Raw genomic sequence first — 17,618 nt, forward strand, 5'->3', positions numbered from 1 at the left:
GTATGTGGTGTTACACACACCTCCACAGCCAACAGGTCATGTTGCCTCTCTGCATATCAGTAATTTGATCCGATCAGCAAACTAAGACGGTCTCTGGGCAACCAGCGCTCACTGCATCATTATGCCTGACAGCACATCTATGACGTGCTCTGTCAAACAGAGGCACACATTTAGACACACACACTCTGTGAGTTTCTCCCCTGGCAACAATGACAGCAGTTTTGGATCCCTCCAAGCCGTTCTCTGCAGAGCTGCATGTCATCAGACGGCTGAACTTCAGTCTGTACGGGGCTGGTGGTAGAGATGGACTGGAACCTGGACGTGCAAACTCTCCATTTTCTAGATGTCCCCCCCTTGCTGAGCATGTCAACCTGGCTCCTTTACGAGTCGACGTCCCCCTGCTGGATCCTTGCTGCGGTCAGCTGAGCGCCGGAGCCGAGGTGAACCTGGGGGTCGAAGGTCGACAACAATTCATAGATTTCCAGCATGTGGCCTCTGCTCTGTGGGTGCCTCCAGGTTTCAGAGAAAGGCCACAAACTGCTCCAAACCCCGCTGGTATCTGTGTAGACCTGAGCGAAGACAAGGCCTGGAACTCCAGGAGGATCCCTGATGCAGGATTGAGAGCAAGACTCAGTGGTAAAATAACACCATAATACTTGTATTTATTGCCTGTCACAATTTTTATCAGAGTTTGACACAAAGCTGGCTTATACCTACAGGACAACTGCCCCAGGGCCCCAAACACCCAGGTGCACAACATAAACTAAAACTATACTAATGAGCTGATATGATTAGTCGATTCACTGATTAACTGATTGATAGAAAACTAATTGGCAACTATTTTATTTTAATCATTTTTCAAGCAACCTCTGACCACACCTGGCCTCACTGATGGGTGGTCTGTTGCAACTGCACACACACACACACACACACACACACACACACACACACACACACACCAGTGAGTGAGTCATGGTGTTCTGGAGCACGCATCACATCAACACCATCTCAGCATGGTGAGAGATGGTCAGTAAAAACAAGATTTTCAAGAGGTATTCACTCTACTCTTAAAAAACTATTTTAAAACAACTTCAAAATAAGTTTAATCATCGCACCACTCCATAGACTGTTAATATGATCATATTCTTTTTTTCAGTCTATGCTCCACTCCCACATGCTGAATTTAAAACTGACAAATACGATTTTGGGTACTGCAGTGCCCCTCTCCATTCGATAGCAGTAGTAAGTTATTAGTGAAGGCACATTATTATATGAGGCATGGGAGAGAACACAGGGCGACTGCTTCTCCTGCTAAAAACAACAACAACAATATATATATATATATATATATACACACACAGTACAGGCCAAAAGTTTGGACACACCTTCTCATTCAATGCGTTTCCTTTATTTTCATGACTATTTACATTGTAGATTCTCACTGAAAGCATCAAAACTACTGCTACATATGGAATTATGTACTTAACAAAAAAGTGTGAAATAACTGAAAACATGTCTTATATTTTAGATTCCTCAAAGTAGCCACCCTTTGCTCTGATTACTGCTTTGCACACTCTTGGCATTCTCTTGATGAGCTTCAAGAGGTAGTCACCTGAAATGGTTTTCCAACAGTCTTGAAGGAGTTCCCAGAGATGCTTAGTAATTGTTGGCCCTTTTGCCTTCACACTGCGGTCCAGCTCACCCCAAACCATCTCGATTGGGTTCAGGTCCGGTGACTGTGGAGGCCAGGTCATCTGGCGCAGCACTCCATCACTCTCCTTCTTGCTCAAATAGCCCTTACACAGCCTGGAGGTGTGTTGGGGTGGGGCGTGTCCTGTTGAAAAATACATGATGGTCCAACTAAACGCAAACCGGATGGGATGGCATATCGCTGCAGGATGCTGTGGTAGCCATGCTGGTTGCAGTATGCCTTCAATTTTGAATAAATCCCCAACAGTGTCACCAGCAAAGCACCCCCACACCATCACACCTCCTCCTCCGTGCTTCACGGTGGGAACCAGGCATGTAGAATCCATCCGTTCACCTTTTCTGCGTCGCACAAAGACACGGCGGTTGGAACCAAAGATCTCAAATTTGGACTCATCAGACCAAAGCACAGATTTCCACTGGTCTAGTGTCCATTCCTTGTGTTTCTTGGCCCAAACAAATCTCTTCTGCTTGTTGCCTCTCCTTAGCAGTGGTTTCCTAGCAGCTATGTGACAATGAAGGCCTGATTCTGATACTGAGTCTCCTCTTAACAGTTGTTCTAGAGATGTGTCTGCTGCTAGCACCCTTTGATGAACTTATCCTCAGCAGCAGAGGTGACTCTTGGTCTTCCTTTCCTGGGGCGGTCTTCATGTGAGCCAGTTTCGTTGTAGCGCTTGATGGTTTTTGCAACTGCACTTGGGGACACATTCAAAGTTTTCGCAATTTTCCGGACTGACTGACCTTCATTTGTTAAAGTAATGATGGCCACTCGTTTCTCTTTACTTAGCTGATTGGTTCTTGCCATAATATGAATTCTAACAGTTGTCCAAAAGGGCTGTCGGCTGTGTATCAACCTGACTTCTGCACAACACAACTGATTGTCCCAACCCCATTAATAAGGGAAAAAATTCCACTAATTAACCCTGAGAAGGCACACCTGTGAAGTGAAAACCATTTCAGGTGACTACAGCGCTTTGCAGCGCTATCAAAAAAGCAAAGGGTGGCTACTTTGAGGAATCTAAAATATAAGACATGTTTTCAGTTATTTCACACTTTTTTGTTAAGTACATAATTCCATATGTAGCAGTAGTTTTGATGCTTTCAGTGAGAATCTACAATGTAAATAGTCATGAAAATAAAGGAAACGCATTGAATGAGAAGGTGTGTCCAAACTTTTGGCCTGTACTGTGTGTGTATATATATATATATATATATATATATATATATATATATATATATATATATATATACATATATTGTTGTTGTTTTTTTAGCAAGAGAAGCAGTCGCCCTGTGTTCTCTCCCATGCGTGTTCATTCATAGTTTTGATGCCTTCAGTGAGAATCTACAATGTAAATAGTCATGAAAATAAAGGAAACGCATTGAATGAGAAGGTGTATCCAAACTTTTGGCCTGTAACAGTGTGTATATATATATATATATATATATATATATATATATTAAATATACCACGAAAATATATATATATATATATATATATATATATATATATATATATATATATATATATATATATATATATATATATATATATTTACGTGGTTGCCTTGGGCACTATTTGTTAGCACGTAAGTATTTTGTTTGATCAAAGATTTAGATACTCCAAGAAAAATGTAGTTGCTGTAGCATTACTTTCTTGTGGTGCAAATTGAGTCTCACATTTAGCTAATCGCAGTAATAGCTAGCTAGCATAGCTGCTAAGCTGGCTAGTTAGTTAGTTAGTTATTGGTTATTAGCAGCTAGTACTGCCATGTTACTCAGCATCTTCTCTTTCTAAAAGTTGAAGATGTACATTTTTATTAAAAATCCCCAAAAAGGTTTAGCCTTGTGTTTTTGGAGTTTATTAACTATTTCCTTTGATACTGTGCTTACATGTTGACACATTTCTGTTTAATCAAATTATCACAAATACATTTACACAACAAACCTTGGGCAGGAGTGGTATTTGTTTCTCTTGGCAAAATGCTGTATTAGTAAACTGCGATTTGTAGTCTGCTGTGTGCTCTGTGCCTGATAAGCTTGAAGGCAACGATACATTCATACACAAATCACAGAGAGTGGGAGGAATGTGTGTGTGTGTGTGTGTTGAGGGAGGGGGGTCACTGAGGGCCCATGGCATATTTTAGCCCCAAGGCACCCTCATGGGGTAACATGTCCTTTAGAGCAGTTACTACTGTGCATAGTTATAGTTAGAGTTTACAATTTGCCTGTGTCCCAGATACTTTTTCTTTGTTGTGTCATCCTAAGGTTCAACCAATCCTGTTAAAGTTCAACCACGCTCACTGAGGACGTCAATGAAAGCACCATCAGACAGCAGATTTACTGGACCTCAGGTGAGTGATGACTGAATTGGCTTTCCTACTGAAGTACTTTGCAAAACAGCTTGCATTTACACAAGGGTGTAACTTTGGTTTGAGTGGGGGGACACACAATTCAATAATTAAGTTGACCATATTGATAAATAATGACAGAAAGATTAGTACTAAACTATGCATAAGAAAAATATGTCTTACTTTCTTTATGGCTTAAAATAGGGGCCAATCACAGAGACTTATAAATAAAATATTATCAAACTAATTTGAAAGTGTGGGGGGGGGGACACAAACGGGATTTTGAAAAGTGGGAGGGGGAGCCCTAGTATTTACAACATGGACCCCAACAGATATTTGTTTTTATTTTACTTCATTTTTTACTGTTTAACTCTCTGAGCACATAAACACTCTAGAAAACATAGTTATTATTACATTAATCAGATCACTGGTGACAAACACAAATTCATTATGAAAGAGTAATCCATAAACACATCCTTTGGGTCTCATCACACATGATAAAGTATCACATTAGCCCATTGTTATGTAAGCAGGCATTCACTTTGAGAACATAATCATGCTTTATTATTTGGTTTCTTGTTATTTGGAGTCTGCTTATTGAAGTAATCATAATTATCTTGACATACATTATTATGGTTTAGGAGAAGCTTTACAGTACTCAGCTGTAGTGAAGAGTTTAAAGTGATGGAGGCTTGATTAATGTCTGTATTTGAGCAGTTTGAGACGTGGGAGGAGAGTGGTGAACAGTGATGCATAAAAAGACCTAAAGAATCTAATGGTCTGATTGACTATTTAGATTCACTTAAGTATGTCTGGATAATTGTCTTTACTTTTGTTTTGCATTAGTCATTTGATAGGCATTTAGACAACATCCGGCCTTTTTCTTTCTGCTGGCATTGTGGCTAGAAAACATGGTAATGTCGGTCTCTCTGTCAGTCTGTCCACCACTTTGGTCCAGGATGAATCCTAATGACTTTGGTGATCTCTTGATTTAATGATTCTGTATTCAATGTTGTGGTCTTTTTAGATAAATGTCTCAAGAACTGGATTACCATGACACATGTTACACATTCATACCCCCACAGATGAATAGTACTAACTAACTTTTCATCTAGCAGCGTCATCAGGCCGAAGGTTGACGTTGTCCAATACTTTGGTTTATACAAACAAATGTCATTCCTATCAGCCTCAGCTGTACTTTGTTAGCGTGCTGATGTTAGCATTTAGTGTACACCTAGTCTCGCATGGCGAGTCCACACAGCATTGCGGGATGGGAGAAAAACGTGCTCTGGTTTATTGGCATTTCTTTAGACCAATCACAATCGTCTTGGGCGGCGCCAAGCAGCAACGGTGCCCCTACAAAATAGCCTCGGGAAGGAACTTGTTTTGGTGGAACATGTGTAGGTTCAAAAGTTGTTTTAGTCGTGCAACAGAAAACTAAGATTGGACAGCTAGTCTAGCTAGCTGTCTGGATTTACCCTGCGGAGATCTGAGGAGCAGTTAACCTTAGTCCAACACAAAAAAAGCGGAAGGTGATGGACATTCGGCCGAAATGAGAGACATCCGGCAGAATTTCTGGCAACACCTGAACAATCCTGGAAATGAAACGTTGTTGATATAGACTAGTGTGCACCTCATTTAAGTACAGCCTCACAGAGCCGCTAGCATGACTAGAGACTCTTAGGCTTGTTTTATTTTATGTCCTGACATCTATTAGATATTTGTAATGATCTTGATCTATTTTCTTATTCACTCACATTTACCGCAGGTAGCCTATTGTAATTCAGCCGGGTCTCATGGAAGTTCGTGTAAATGTGACGTTATTTGAATCTATTGATACGTGTTCACGGAGACGTTTTTGTCGGTTTAACGTGGTGGACAACACGAAAATGTAAAGTAATGTATTTCAATGGGAAGCATATTTTGTGGCCACAGCACGAAATGGTAGGGAGTAATATAAAAAGCCAAAAATCCGCGTAGGGAGGTTGGTCGGAGTGGTGGATGGGTCAAACAACACAGGACTTTCACCGCGGCGAGCGGGGATCGCGTCCCGTTTGCGGCGCTTTGTTTCCCGGGGATGGCGTCCCTGCGGTGTGTGTTTTGTCCCGCGTGTTACTGTGGCGCGTGTCTCCGCGCGTTTAACCCTTTCCCCGGCGTTTAAGGCGGCCCTTTCCGGGCGCCTTTCCCGCCAAGTTTTTTCCTAAACCCAACCTCCGCCATCCCGTTATTGTGGGCGTCCCCAGCCGGGTCGCCGGGCCGCTCCCGCGGGCGCCTCCCGGCTTATGGAGCTTCCTTTGCCGCCCGGCGGGTCCCCAGCGGGCCGCCTGCGGGCGCCTCCCGGCTTATGGAGCGTCCTTTTTGGGCCCCCCGGCGGGTCCCCAGCGGCCGCGGGCGCCTCCGGCATATGGAGCGACCTTTTCGGCCGCCTCCCGGCGAAAATAATGTGACATTTACACGTAAAAAACGAGAAAAACGTCTCCGTGAACACGTATCAATAGATTAACAATAACGTGGACATTTACACGAACTGCCGTGAGACCGGGTTGCGTAATTATGACAAGTTGTGCAGACTGGTTCCAGATCTACACGTCAGAGGTCCTTTGCAAGCTCATTAGGCTGGTGTAAGAGGCATCATGCTGTTAAAAACTAATGGTCTACCTATGATATTTCAAGTGAATAAAGTGATTTTTCTTTGGTACTTGTTTTTTTTTAATACGGTGTTGCTTACTAAAATGTACAAATGATTATTCAAAACACACAATCTTTATGTCAAATAATGACGTGTTTATTTGAGACATGGAAAGAAAGAAAGAAAGACAGAAAAATCTAATTAACACTTATTAGTGACCATTTAGCATCTTGCATCCTAATCTCCTGTTTTCTTATGGCCGTTGCTGCTTGATTTTCAAATGGACACAAAATGAAACCACTGACACTATAATGAAACGATGAATATCGTTTTTTAAGGATGGCTTCTCTTCTGATCTGAAGCTGTGGACAGACAACTCACCGGCAGTTCAACGCTTCAGATACACATCTGCAACACAGAGGTCAGAGCACAGAGACCTTTAACCGTTTCCTTTCAACAATAGTAAAACCAAGGAAAGATCACCTCCCACATACTTCATCATCTACAGTCCACGCACACTGTCATTTTGCTTTAAGGGTTTTTGAGAGTGAGTAGGTTTGATTTTGTGCTCCAGTGATGTCATCAGGGAGCTGTGTGTCCTCCTGTTGTGTTAATTGCTGTTCAATGAAATCATGCAGATGGACTGTAGCCCTGCTTAAAGCTTCTGGGAAGAATTGGCTCCCCAGTTAATAAGCTGTCTAATATACTTTGTGCAACGAACAGGGCTGTGTTTAATTCAAATTAAAGCGAATAACTTTCAGGAATTAAGTTAATAAATTAAACTGAATGCACTTGGTTCTTATGTTTAATGGCCATTCCTTTGCAGGAGTTATGAGGAAGTCGGTTGGGATACTAAGTTACCCCGGCGCTTAAAGGCACCAGAGACAACCCTGGAGAAAATGGCGGACCCAGTGAGTGAGCGTCTCTCATCGAGGCGCTACAGTTGTCGACCTCAGCTGTGGCAGGTCAGCAATGAAGAGCAAACGCTGACAGATAGTTGATTTCTTTCTCTCCAGCTGTGGGCTCCCAAAGGTTTACACTCACCCACAACTGAATCGAAATTTGAATGTGTAATAGCTGATTACTCCAGAGAGAGGTGCAAATATAACATGGCTGAAGCTAAATACTGAGATACAGAATAGAACTGCTTTGCTGAAGTAATTAAGCAGTGGTTGTTTTTAAGGAAGTCACTTACTATCAAGAAAAGACAATCTATTTGTGTTACCTGAATGCAATGGACCTTTTTACAGCAGACATTTTGACTTGCCATAGTTGGAAAAGCACAGCTGGAATTGATAACCTTAACGATGGCAATTCCATCAAATGTCACAGAAAGCCTTTTTCAGCGAGTCAGCATGCACAATACCAGGGCCTCTCCTAAGTGGAATGCAGCCATCATTAATGGTTTTGAATACACCTGTGCTTTTCCTACTGACATGTCAACATGTCTGCCGTGAAAAAGGTCTTTTACTGTGAGAATAAAAACCAAACTGTTATTGTCTCTCAAAATTAAAACCACGTTTCAGACTTAGAGGTATATTTGTTTTATATTCAGGATAACTGAATTAATTTCGCTCATTCCACCATGTTCAGAAACTGTGCAGGCTACAGCTTAGTATGTACTTTTTGTCCTGTACAGCAATGTGTCCCCTGTGCCTTAGAACAATGCAGCACATTTCCCGTCGGTTTTAACCTGTTGGCACACAATGTAAAATGCAGCATTGAGACTTAAGGGGGATAAAGTATAAATCTGGCAATATTCTATATTTTTCTTGCCATGAAGAGACCAAATCCCACCATGAATTGATCCTCCTTTCCCCCCTGTTGTCCTGAATCCACTCTGGTCCTCCTCTCCTCCTTAACTTCTTTTTTTCCAAAGATGATGTGTTGGGGCTTTTCTGCCTTTAATGGACAGGACAGATGAGAAAGGGGAAGACATACAGGAAATCATCACAGGTCAGAGTTGAACCCAGGACCCCTGCGTCAAGGAATGAACCTCTTAAACACATGTGCGCTTGCTCTACCCGCTGAGCTAAACCAGCCACCCTCCTTAACTTTTTAATGATACACAGAACCGCACTGGGCCGGTCAGCCCACTCGACTGAGACACACATCTTTTTTGAGTCGTGTTATGTGTTGTTGTTTTTTCACTGCATCGGCCCAATCTGTGTAGCGCCCACTGGAAAACTTCATCTTCAAAGCAAGGAGCTCTACCCTTGGTATATCTTATTCCTCTGTGCCATAGACTTCCATAGATGTTCAACAACTATTAAAAACAAATCACTGAGTGACATGTTCCTTCAGTACGATGACCATGGGCACTGTAGTTCCTTTTTTATGTCAATGCAGCAAAAACCATCCTGCTGCATTACTCACTGAAGAATGTGAAAAATGTGTATTAATCTATGGCTGAAAATAGTCCCCAACAAAATGCCCTATTTACTGATGTTTGAGTAATGTTTGCTAAAAGCTACAGTGCCCAGCTGTTTTAGGAAATAAAAAATGAAACAATATATATACTGAGAGCCACAGGCTGGGGAAGTGGAAGAGTATTGAGAGACAGACTAACACATTGTTGGTTTTGGTCTTTCCATTTGTTAAAAATAAGAAAAATCTATAACATAGCCAGACTTATCGTTTAATGCCTTCAAATCAATGTGGTAATAATATACTGATAATAAAACACTGCATGCAGAACTTACCAATGTGAACATTGTCACATGTCTACCTATGTTTGTGTTTATATAGTGAAGTGAGGGTGTATATAAGAACTGAGTGTCTTCATAAAGGTGCCAGATAAATACTGGTAAAATATCTGTTGTTACTGTCCGTTCCAAGTCTATTGGAGCTGAGTGGAACAGGCAGCAGCTTCGATCGAGGAGTGATGCCAGGAAACCCATATCATTGTAAGTTTCCAACAATGACTCCTGTCTTTAGAGCAGTTACATCAATGATGATCACCAGCTTTAAAACAATATCTGTCTCTCCTCTTTCCAGCTGCAGTGGATGTCCGAGGTCAGGACAAATCCCTCTGTACACGTGAGTACTTCATGTTTAAGAGGTCACCACAAGTGTCTTACGCATGTGTTTGCATGAGTTGATGAATCCAGTTTCCAGGCATGTGTCCACGAGCTGACCTTTGTGTCCTTGGGTTCTCATGTATGTGCAGTGGTACGATCGGCTCTGAGAACATGCAGAACATTGACAACATGGATGAAGACTTTCACCCACTGACCCTGAAGAGGAGCACCGTGCCCCCTTACGTCCCTACAGCACGGTAAGACATACTTTTATGCCGCACACATTCACTGTGGCTCTTAATAGCTCTATTAATTCAGCATGAAATTTATTTTGCACTTGAAATATACATTTTTTATTACACACCTTTGAAATTTGCCTCGCATAGTGATATTCGGTCTCCTGTAACAGATCCTGATAAATAATGTGTAAATGTCTGTTTTGTGCCAGCCGAAACACCATCCCCGGATATACAGGCAGGGCTGTTTATGCTAACTGTGCTGCTGATGCTGCAGTGTCTGTCCCAGCTGTCTCCGGTTCTGCACGCTCCTCTGGGTGAGTCATTACAGTACGTTTTATGAAGCCACCTAAGCAGCAAAATAAACGATAATCTGTCATCTTCAAGTTTTTTTTTCCTTGATGTATTCACTCCTGTTGGATTCACTGAATTCCTTCTCCCACCACTACTCATATCTTCAATACACTTTATTTCTATTTGGCTGGAGGACATTGGACTGATCACAAATGTCCACTGGAGGGCGTTCTAATGCACTCCACTGACACCATGCCTCAGGTTATATTCTGACTTCACCACACAGATGTGCTCATATTCTACTGCTATTCAATTGAAAATGAAATACAGCTCAGAGTAATCATCATTAATACCAAGACTACAGTGGATTATACTTAGTAAATGAATAATTTAAAATGTTTGATATTTATATTTTTCAGCCAGTAATTAATTTAACAGCCATAGTATTATTTAGCGTAGTGCTTTTTTTCTTTCTTTTTTAAAGGAAAAAAAAGCCACATAGTCATTTTACAAAGAGTAAATCCTTCTTGGCAATAACTGCAATCCTTGCCAAGAAACACATCTTAGGCCTAAATCATTTTGTTACTAATCACAAGAAGAAGGATCTGGGTGCAAAGTAGTACTTCTGCCTAATTCACAGACAAAAGGAATTCTGTGATATCAAGAAAAATACATTGTATCTGTTTGTTTGTTATTTTTAAAGAGAAATAAAAAGACATAAAATGTGAAAGATTCCTAATACCCACAGTTGTATTGGCAAAAATGGGCATGCACGATTACCTTAATTAATATTATAAATATAAAGACATAAAGCATTTTATTCTGAATTGTGTTTTTGCTTCTCCTCCTTTCTTTTTTTGTGCCTGTATGTATTTGAGTGGCATCACTTCAGGCATTTGCATCAGCTGAATGTGTATCTTATTTTTTTTTGGATGAGTGGGCCGGTGAGATACAAGTTAACGGTCAGTTGGTAAAGACTACAGTAATTGGAAATGTTCAGACAGAGATTAAAAAACACTGGATGTCGTTCCTGAAGACAGACAGGAAGAAAATTGGAAGTCTTGGAAAACTGGGGAGGAAATGACAAGAAGGTTAATTTGAGGGCAACATAACATTCTTGTCTAAAGAGGCGAATTCACTGCAGATTTCTGAGTTATTTAAACGGCATCAACAGCAATGGAAAATATTACATTTCAGAAAATGTAATATCTTAAAAAAAAAAGGGTCATCTTAACAGTGACATTGTCATTGTACATGAATGAAAATGTAAGTAGTTTAACACATATCACTGTGTAGAGCAAACATCCCTCCGCCCTGGGAGTGTTGGCTGTCTGTTAGGGAGGTGTAAACCTGTTTCCTAGTTGGGCCCCAGTTGAGTGAAATTTACCGGCTTTTGGAGCAGGCATCTCCAGATGGCTGGATCCAGAGCAGCTCGTGGTAATCGTGGTTTTTCACAACCTAGATCCCTTTTCCTGGTGCCCGACACCCCCTGAGATCTGTTTCCTCTGCTGATTAGGCTGGCCTCCCATATTTTTTCCCCAAAACAGAAAAAAAGACAAGCAGTTGGATTGATTAACTGTCTGCTGCAACGGTCAGACGTGCTCGGGATTTTTGCTTGCCACTGCTCACTCATTACACAAGCGCCTATGGGTATTTTTTAAGTATCAGTCTGAAGCAGTCTTAGTTATTTGGTTTTTCATTTTCACTTGACCCAAAATAAATGATAATTTACTGACTCAACATTGTAAAATAATTTCACAGGACAATCAAGGAATCCGGGAGTCCAACGTTTGGCCGTGCAGCGCCCCTGTCTCGAATGGTGACTAGCGTGACCCCCGGCAACCCCTTCCTGAGACCTGCGCCTCCTGTCACCCACAAACACGCCAGGAGGCATTAGACAAAGCAGATGAGAAAGTTTTGAAGGTGTCAGCTTCCTTTTTATGCCATCCAATCTGTTTATATGAATACGTCTATAATGATGTGATGTCAGTGACTGATTCGGAGGGAGTTGGAGAATAATGAGATGCCCCATTATCATAATTTCCCTGATTTAGATGAGTGGTTTTCGAACTCTGGGTAGTGAGCTCTTGCATTGTCCTCTTAAACATTCACTCTCTAACTCACTCAGTTTTGTGTGTGTGTGTGTGTGTGTGTGTGTGTATTTCAGCCCACACTGTTTCTGTCATGAAGGGCAAGGAGGGGGACAAAACAGAAAATATTTATGGAAGCAAGGATTTTCTGCACTAATGTTACATATTTAACAGTATAAAAAAACAATGGTATATAAGAGATCCTTTATGAGTCATATTTTGGTATCAACCCGAGCTAATTTGCAAGGGAAGCACATATTAAATACAGTTGGCACGCATCATTTAGAGGTGTTATTTTTCTGTAGATGTGACTGTAATGAAAAAAGACATTATTATGAAGTGTCTGCCAGCTATAGCTTTAGGTCTGTGGTTTGTGCAGCTTCACGCTTAGACAGGAAATAGGGATGAGCTGGTTTTCCTGTCTCTCTTCATCTATACTTTGTTTAGATTTACATTTCACAAGGATCTTTGCTTGAACACGCTGTTGATTTTGTGAGTTAGGGTTGTGTGATCAATCATCACAGATGCATTACAGTTCTAATCCACATCTTAATTACCTTACCTCTATTGTCATTAAAGGGGCAGAGGCCGAGATATCCTGAGTTCTAGTCTGTACTACATGCAGCTCAATAGCACCTTTCATTAGCCATCATCAGGATTATTTTTTAATTTTAGAAAGCACCCTTCAGAGCTACAGGAGACACTGTGAAAACTCACAGGCGGTACTCCTTGTGACGAGCAGTGTTGGGCAAGTTACTTAAAAAATGTAATCAATAAAAAGTAATTACATTGCATTACATTACTTCACTTTCTTTTCTCAGCACAGCTGCGTAAAATGAGCCTTTAAACAACTGGAAATCCTCTACAATTCACATATTCTGTAGTTACCATGTGTAGAAATAGAAAACCAAACATTGTTTTGCCTACATGTTAGAGGTATTAACTGGCCATTATCAGCTAGCAGTAGTGCTGTCGTCACAGTGAGGCAACGAGCTTCACCCATCCTCCAACTCTGAACAAACCCAGGTGACTCCCAAGGCTATTAGGTAACGTTAGCAAGCCAGCCAAGAACACTCCTTTAAATACAATAACTTTGGAACTACAGGGAGTCCCATTTCTCCTCATTTGATCAGAATCAGAACCAGAATCAGTTTTATTGGTCAAGTATACTTACATACACAAGGAATTTGACTTTGGTAGGTGTTAACTCTCTATACATTCAACAAACATAGATGACATAGACAGACCCTAACTGCCTCCCCACACCTCCACCACCAGGCCCTGCATCCAGCTAGCATTTCCCGGACCAGGCCAGTCTCTCTGCTGAGTACATAGAGCAAGCTCATATCAACCCTCCATCAAACTCCCGGTAAGACAGCGCACCGATCGACTCCCAAAGTGGAAGTTACGGAGCCTGCCTGGGTTTAGTAACTGTAATGTAATGATCACATTTCATATTGCAAACCCTTCTACTACCCTTTACTCAAAAAAGGGGTCACATTACAGTTGCTGCCCAACACTGGTCACAATTAATCTGAACTTTGTGTCTAAAAGATTTGAAATGCCCAGAATTATAAATCTACTAACATACACAGCAGGTTTGTTAGGATTGATCTTTTCCTTTGCACTGTGTGGATGTGTAGTGAATCCAGTAAATCTAGCGAGTGCACTCTTCCTTTTGGCCTGATATCAGCAAACAGCTCTGTTGGTGATTGACGTCTTGTAACCACCAATTAATGTGCTCGACAATCTTGACTTAGAATGCCACCATTCCATAATAACCACATTATTAAATGATGGGGGGGGGACCGGACTTTAGCTACTATTAACGAAAGCAGTTTCAATCTAATTAGTGATCATTATTTCAACTGTTTAGGATGTTTGGAGATGTTTTAGACACTTAAAGATATAGTTTGACATTTTAAAAAATACACTTGTTTTCTTTATTGCCGAGAGTTAGATAAGAAGCGCCAAGCAGCTCCTTTAAAGTTCAAAAATTAGCACTTGTGACATCCTGTGCACAGCTAGCTGTTTCCCCAGATATGAAAATAATAACTTCTCATCAATCTTTTGATCCAACTTTCAGCAAAAAAAGTGTATATCTGGGTGCCCAGATAGCTCAGTTGGTAGAGCGGGCGCCCATATATAGAGGTTTACTCCTCGACGCAGCGGGCCCAGATTCGACTCTGACCTGCGGCCCTTTGCTGTGTGTCATTCCCCCCTCTCTCTCTCTCCCTTTTATTTCTTCAGCTGTCCTGTCAATAAAGGCCTAAAAATGCCCAAAAAATAATCTTAAAAAAAAAGTGTATGTCTCAAAATGTCAATTTTTTTTTAAAATTATTTAAAATATAAACTAATCGATTAGTTGTCAACTATTAAATTAATCGACAACTATTTTGATAATCAGTTAGAGTAATTCTGTTATAAAATAAAAAAATAAGGTCAAAATTCAATGATTCCAGCTTCAATGTGAATATCTTTTGGTTTCTTTACTCCTCTATGACTATCTTTGAATTTTGGAAAAAAACAAGACCTTTGAGGCTGTCATCTTGGGCTTTGGGAATCACTGATCAACACTTTTTCACCATTTTCTGACATTTTATAGACCAAACAACTAATCGAAATAATTGAGAAAATCAACAGATTAATCGCTAATGAAAATAATCGTCAGTTGCAGCCCTACTGCCGGGTTTAAAACCAATAAAACTGCGTAAACCTTCTCATAGCAATCATAACTCTACTTGCTAAAAGCGCCCTCCTCCTCCTCCGATTTTCCAGCCTGTGGTCTGAATCTCATCACTGGCTCCTTTTCAAAACAGGCTCACAAACATCATGATTGATTCAGCCACTATCCTCCTGGATCTCAATGCCTGCCCGGGCTGCAGATTAATTTCCTTTTCCTCATCTTAATTTTTACTCATCGCTGCTCCATAAAAAGGCTAAATGTCAAGCATGCCTGACTCCTTCTAGTGACACGTCTATTCCAGCAGATAATTACCATAAGGAAATAGATGCTTTAGTGTGCAGAGGGGAATTTAATTTACTCTGACATCCTCACAGCATAATGCATTCCTAAAGAAAGAGAGTTTTTCAGTTTGCAATTGACTTTTTAGATAAATTGGACTATTTAATGTGATTATCAGTCTTGAACGCCTTTGACTTATTAAGGTGTTGAAACCAATTAAGGGTTACATGCTGCTCGTGCTTCCAAATGTGAAACTGTGAATACTGCTTAAAGATCCATGAAATAGGAACCAGCCAGAGCCTATTGTTCGGTAGTCGAGCGGCTACATTGCCTGATGATGTTTTGAGACTTGCCAGGTAATGATATTAATTACAGCAACATGGCTTGCTTCAGGTTGTGGATTAACCTGAAGGAGCAGAGGGTTATGTTCAGTTTGATTTACAGCCCGTGCATGTAGTATAATCTTAAAGGCTGCGGAATTAAGTAATCCTATAAAACCTTGAAGCCCTTTGCAGAAATCAGCTTCAATTTGTCGGCATGTCCACATGAATAATAAGAATTTCCACATGTTTTGTAGAAGTCAGACCGTAGGACTATGATCAGCAACTCAGCCAGCGTTGAGTATTGATCCCACCTCTGCAGTAACTTCTCTAAAACCTTGACTGAATCATTGTCCTTACAGTGTTTTGCCTCTCAGACCTACAGTGAGTGAAGCTGCTGTGTCACTGGGACGTATCTCTGGGGCATGGAAGACCACAGTCATGATTGGGCACCCCTGCGTTCGCTGATAGCGCTGAGTCACATTTCAGTCCCAGCATTCCCTCTGGGTGGCCTCAGGAGTCGCTCATCCTGCAGTTTTTTTTTTTTTTTCTCCACACCTGCTTGCATCCAAAGCCTGCAGCTCCTGACCTTATAGAGAAAGCAGTGACGCCGGCCGAAGGCTTTGAGGAAGTCAGCGAGCGTTGCTGCAATCCGTAATGTGGCCGTGAAGACACAGCAGGCCACAGTGCTCCTGCCCAAAGTTCCTCCTTTTGCAACCAACTGCCTGAATGTTGTGCTTCTTAGGAGATAAGGGTAGCCTCCCATGAAAGGTGACTCAGCAATCCAACACACAGCCTCTCCTGAGATAAGGTTGCTCCAGAGGCCTGTGGACAGTGGGATACTGGGGGGTGGGGGGTCACAAGCAGAGAAAACTGAGTAAGTTACATTCACAGTATAACCACTACTTTATTCTAGGAAATTGAGTGTGAACTTGTAACTTAATCAGCAGTGAATATATAAACAGTTCTGGAGGGAAAAAGCTCTATTTTAAAAGTAGAAGCTTTGAATACATGAGTAATTTGAAATACAGTAATTACAGCAGAGGTTCACTCCACCAGATATTCAAATGAGATAATAATGACAGGACATATCTGAAAATGAGAGGCACGTTATTTAAGCCAATCCAGAGGTGTAACTCATTATTTATTTAGAATTTCCATCAATATTAATCTACTATTTATATTTCTTTTAATGATGTAGGACAGTATAGGCGCCCGTCACTCTGTGGCTTTAACTACACGACTGTGCAAGAGATTGACACTTAGATTGGCATTATCAGAATATTGGAATGAAGTTATTAAACATCTTAACCTCTTTGTCCATACTATATGTATGAATGATGGCAGAATGCAGGGAGGTGAAGTGTTGCTCCCTATCCCGTTATATGTGCTGCAGACAGTAGGCTGTGGTGACGGTTTACTAATTTACATTCAGTGTTGTGTATCTCAGTTTTAGGTCACTTCCAAGCAGTTTTGAATTTAGATAATTGACTTTGCAGCAAAACTTCTAATGTTAAAGTTAAGATGAGTCTCGCAGAACTCATATTGATTTAAGCATCTGAAGCTGAAATATCTCTGATCCAGTAGCATACTTTTGGTTTGTAGACTCCTGCACACAAAACGCAAATGGAAAACCACATTGCAGTGAATATAATGCACATGCATGATGGTCTTCTGCAGGACTGAGCCAGTAACTCAGTGAGGATGCAGTCAGTGTGCAGGCATCTTAAAACAGAAAGTAACAAAGAGTAAAATGTTGAAAAAAGAAACCAATGTGCCCAGGTTCGGACATAATCCAGATTGTGGACACTTGCGGATGTGATGAGGCAGGACAGAAGCTTTGACACTATAAGGGTGGCCATGTCTGGAGAGAAAGAGCAAAGTGAAATGGATGAAACATTAAAGAGACAAAGAAAAACTCATTATATGGGAAAGAAAACAGTTGTGTTAATTTCATGGACTGCTTCAGCGTGCCAGAACAGGTGACAGAAGGGGAGCTGTCCAAT

The 17,618-nt window shown here is 41.1% G+C and overlaps 1 protein-coding gene across 1 annotated transcript; it reads left to right on the forward strand.

Annotated features, from left to right (window-relative positions):
- The first annotated feature begins 209 nt into the window (after positions 1–209).
- Positions 210–12,316, forward strand: LOC120548498 (spermatogenesis-associated protein 48). The gene is made up of 9 exons (XM_039784775.1): positions 210–636; positions 3,976–4,061; positions 7,026–7,108; positions 7,514–7,652; positions 9,526–9,593; positions 9,685–9,726; positions 9,857–9,964; positions 10,156–10,260; positions 11,999–12,316. Exons 1-9 carry the CDS (start codon positions 210–212, stop codon positions 12,132–12,134), a joined length of 1,194 nt encoding a protein of 397 aa, XP_039640709.1. The 3' UTR covers positions 12,135–12,316.
- The last annotated feature ends 5,302 nt before the right edge of the window (positions 12,317–17,618 follow it).

The sequence above is a fragment of the Perca fluviatilis genome, chromosome 19 (assembly GCF_010015445.1).
Source record: "Perca fluviatilis chromosome 19, GENO_Pfluv_1.0, whole genome shotgun sequence".
Taxonomy (NCBI): domain Eukaryota; kingdom Metazoa; phylum Chordata; class Actinopteri; order Perciformes; family Percidae; genus Perca; species Perca fluviatilis.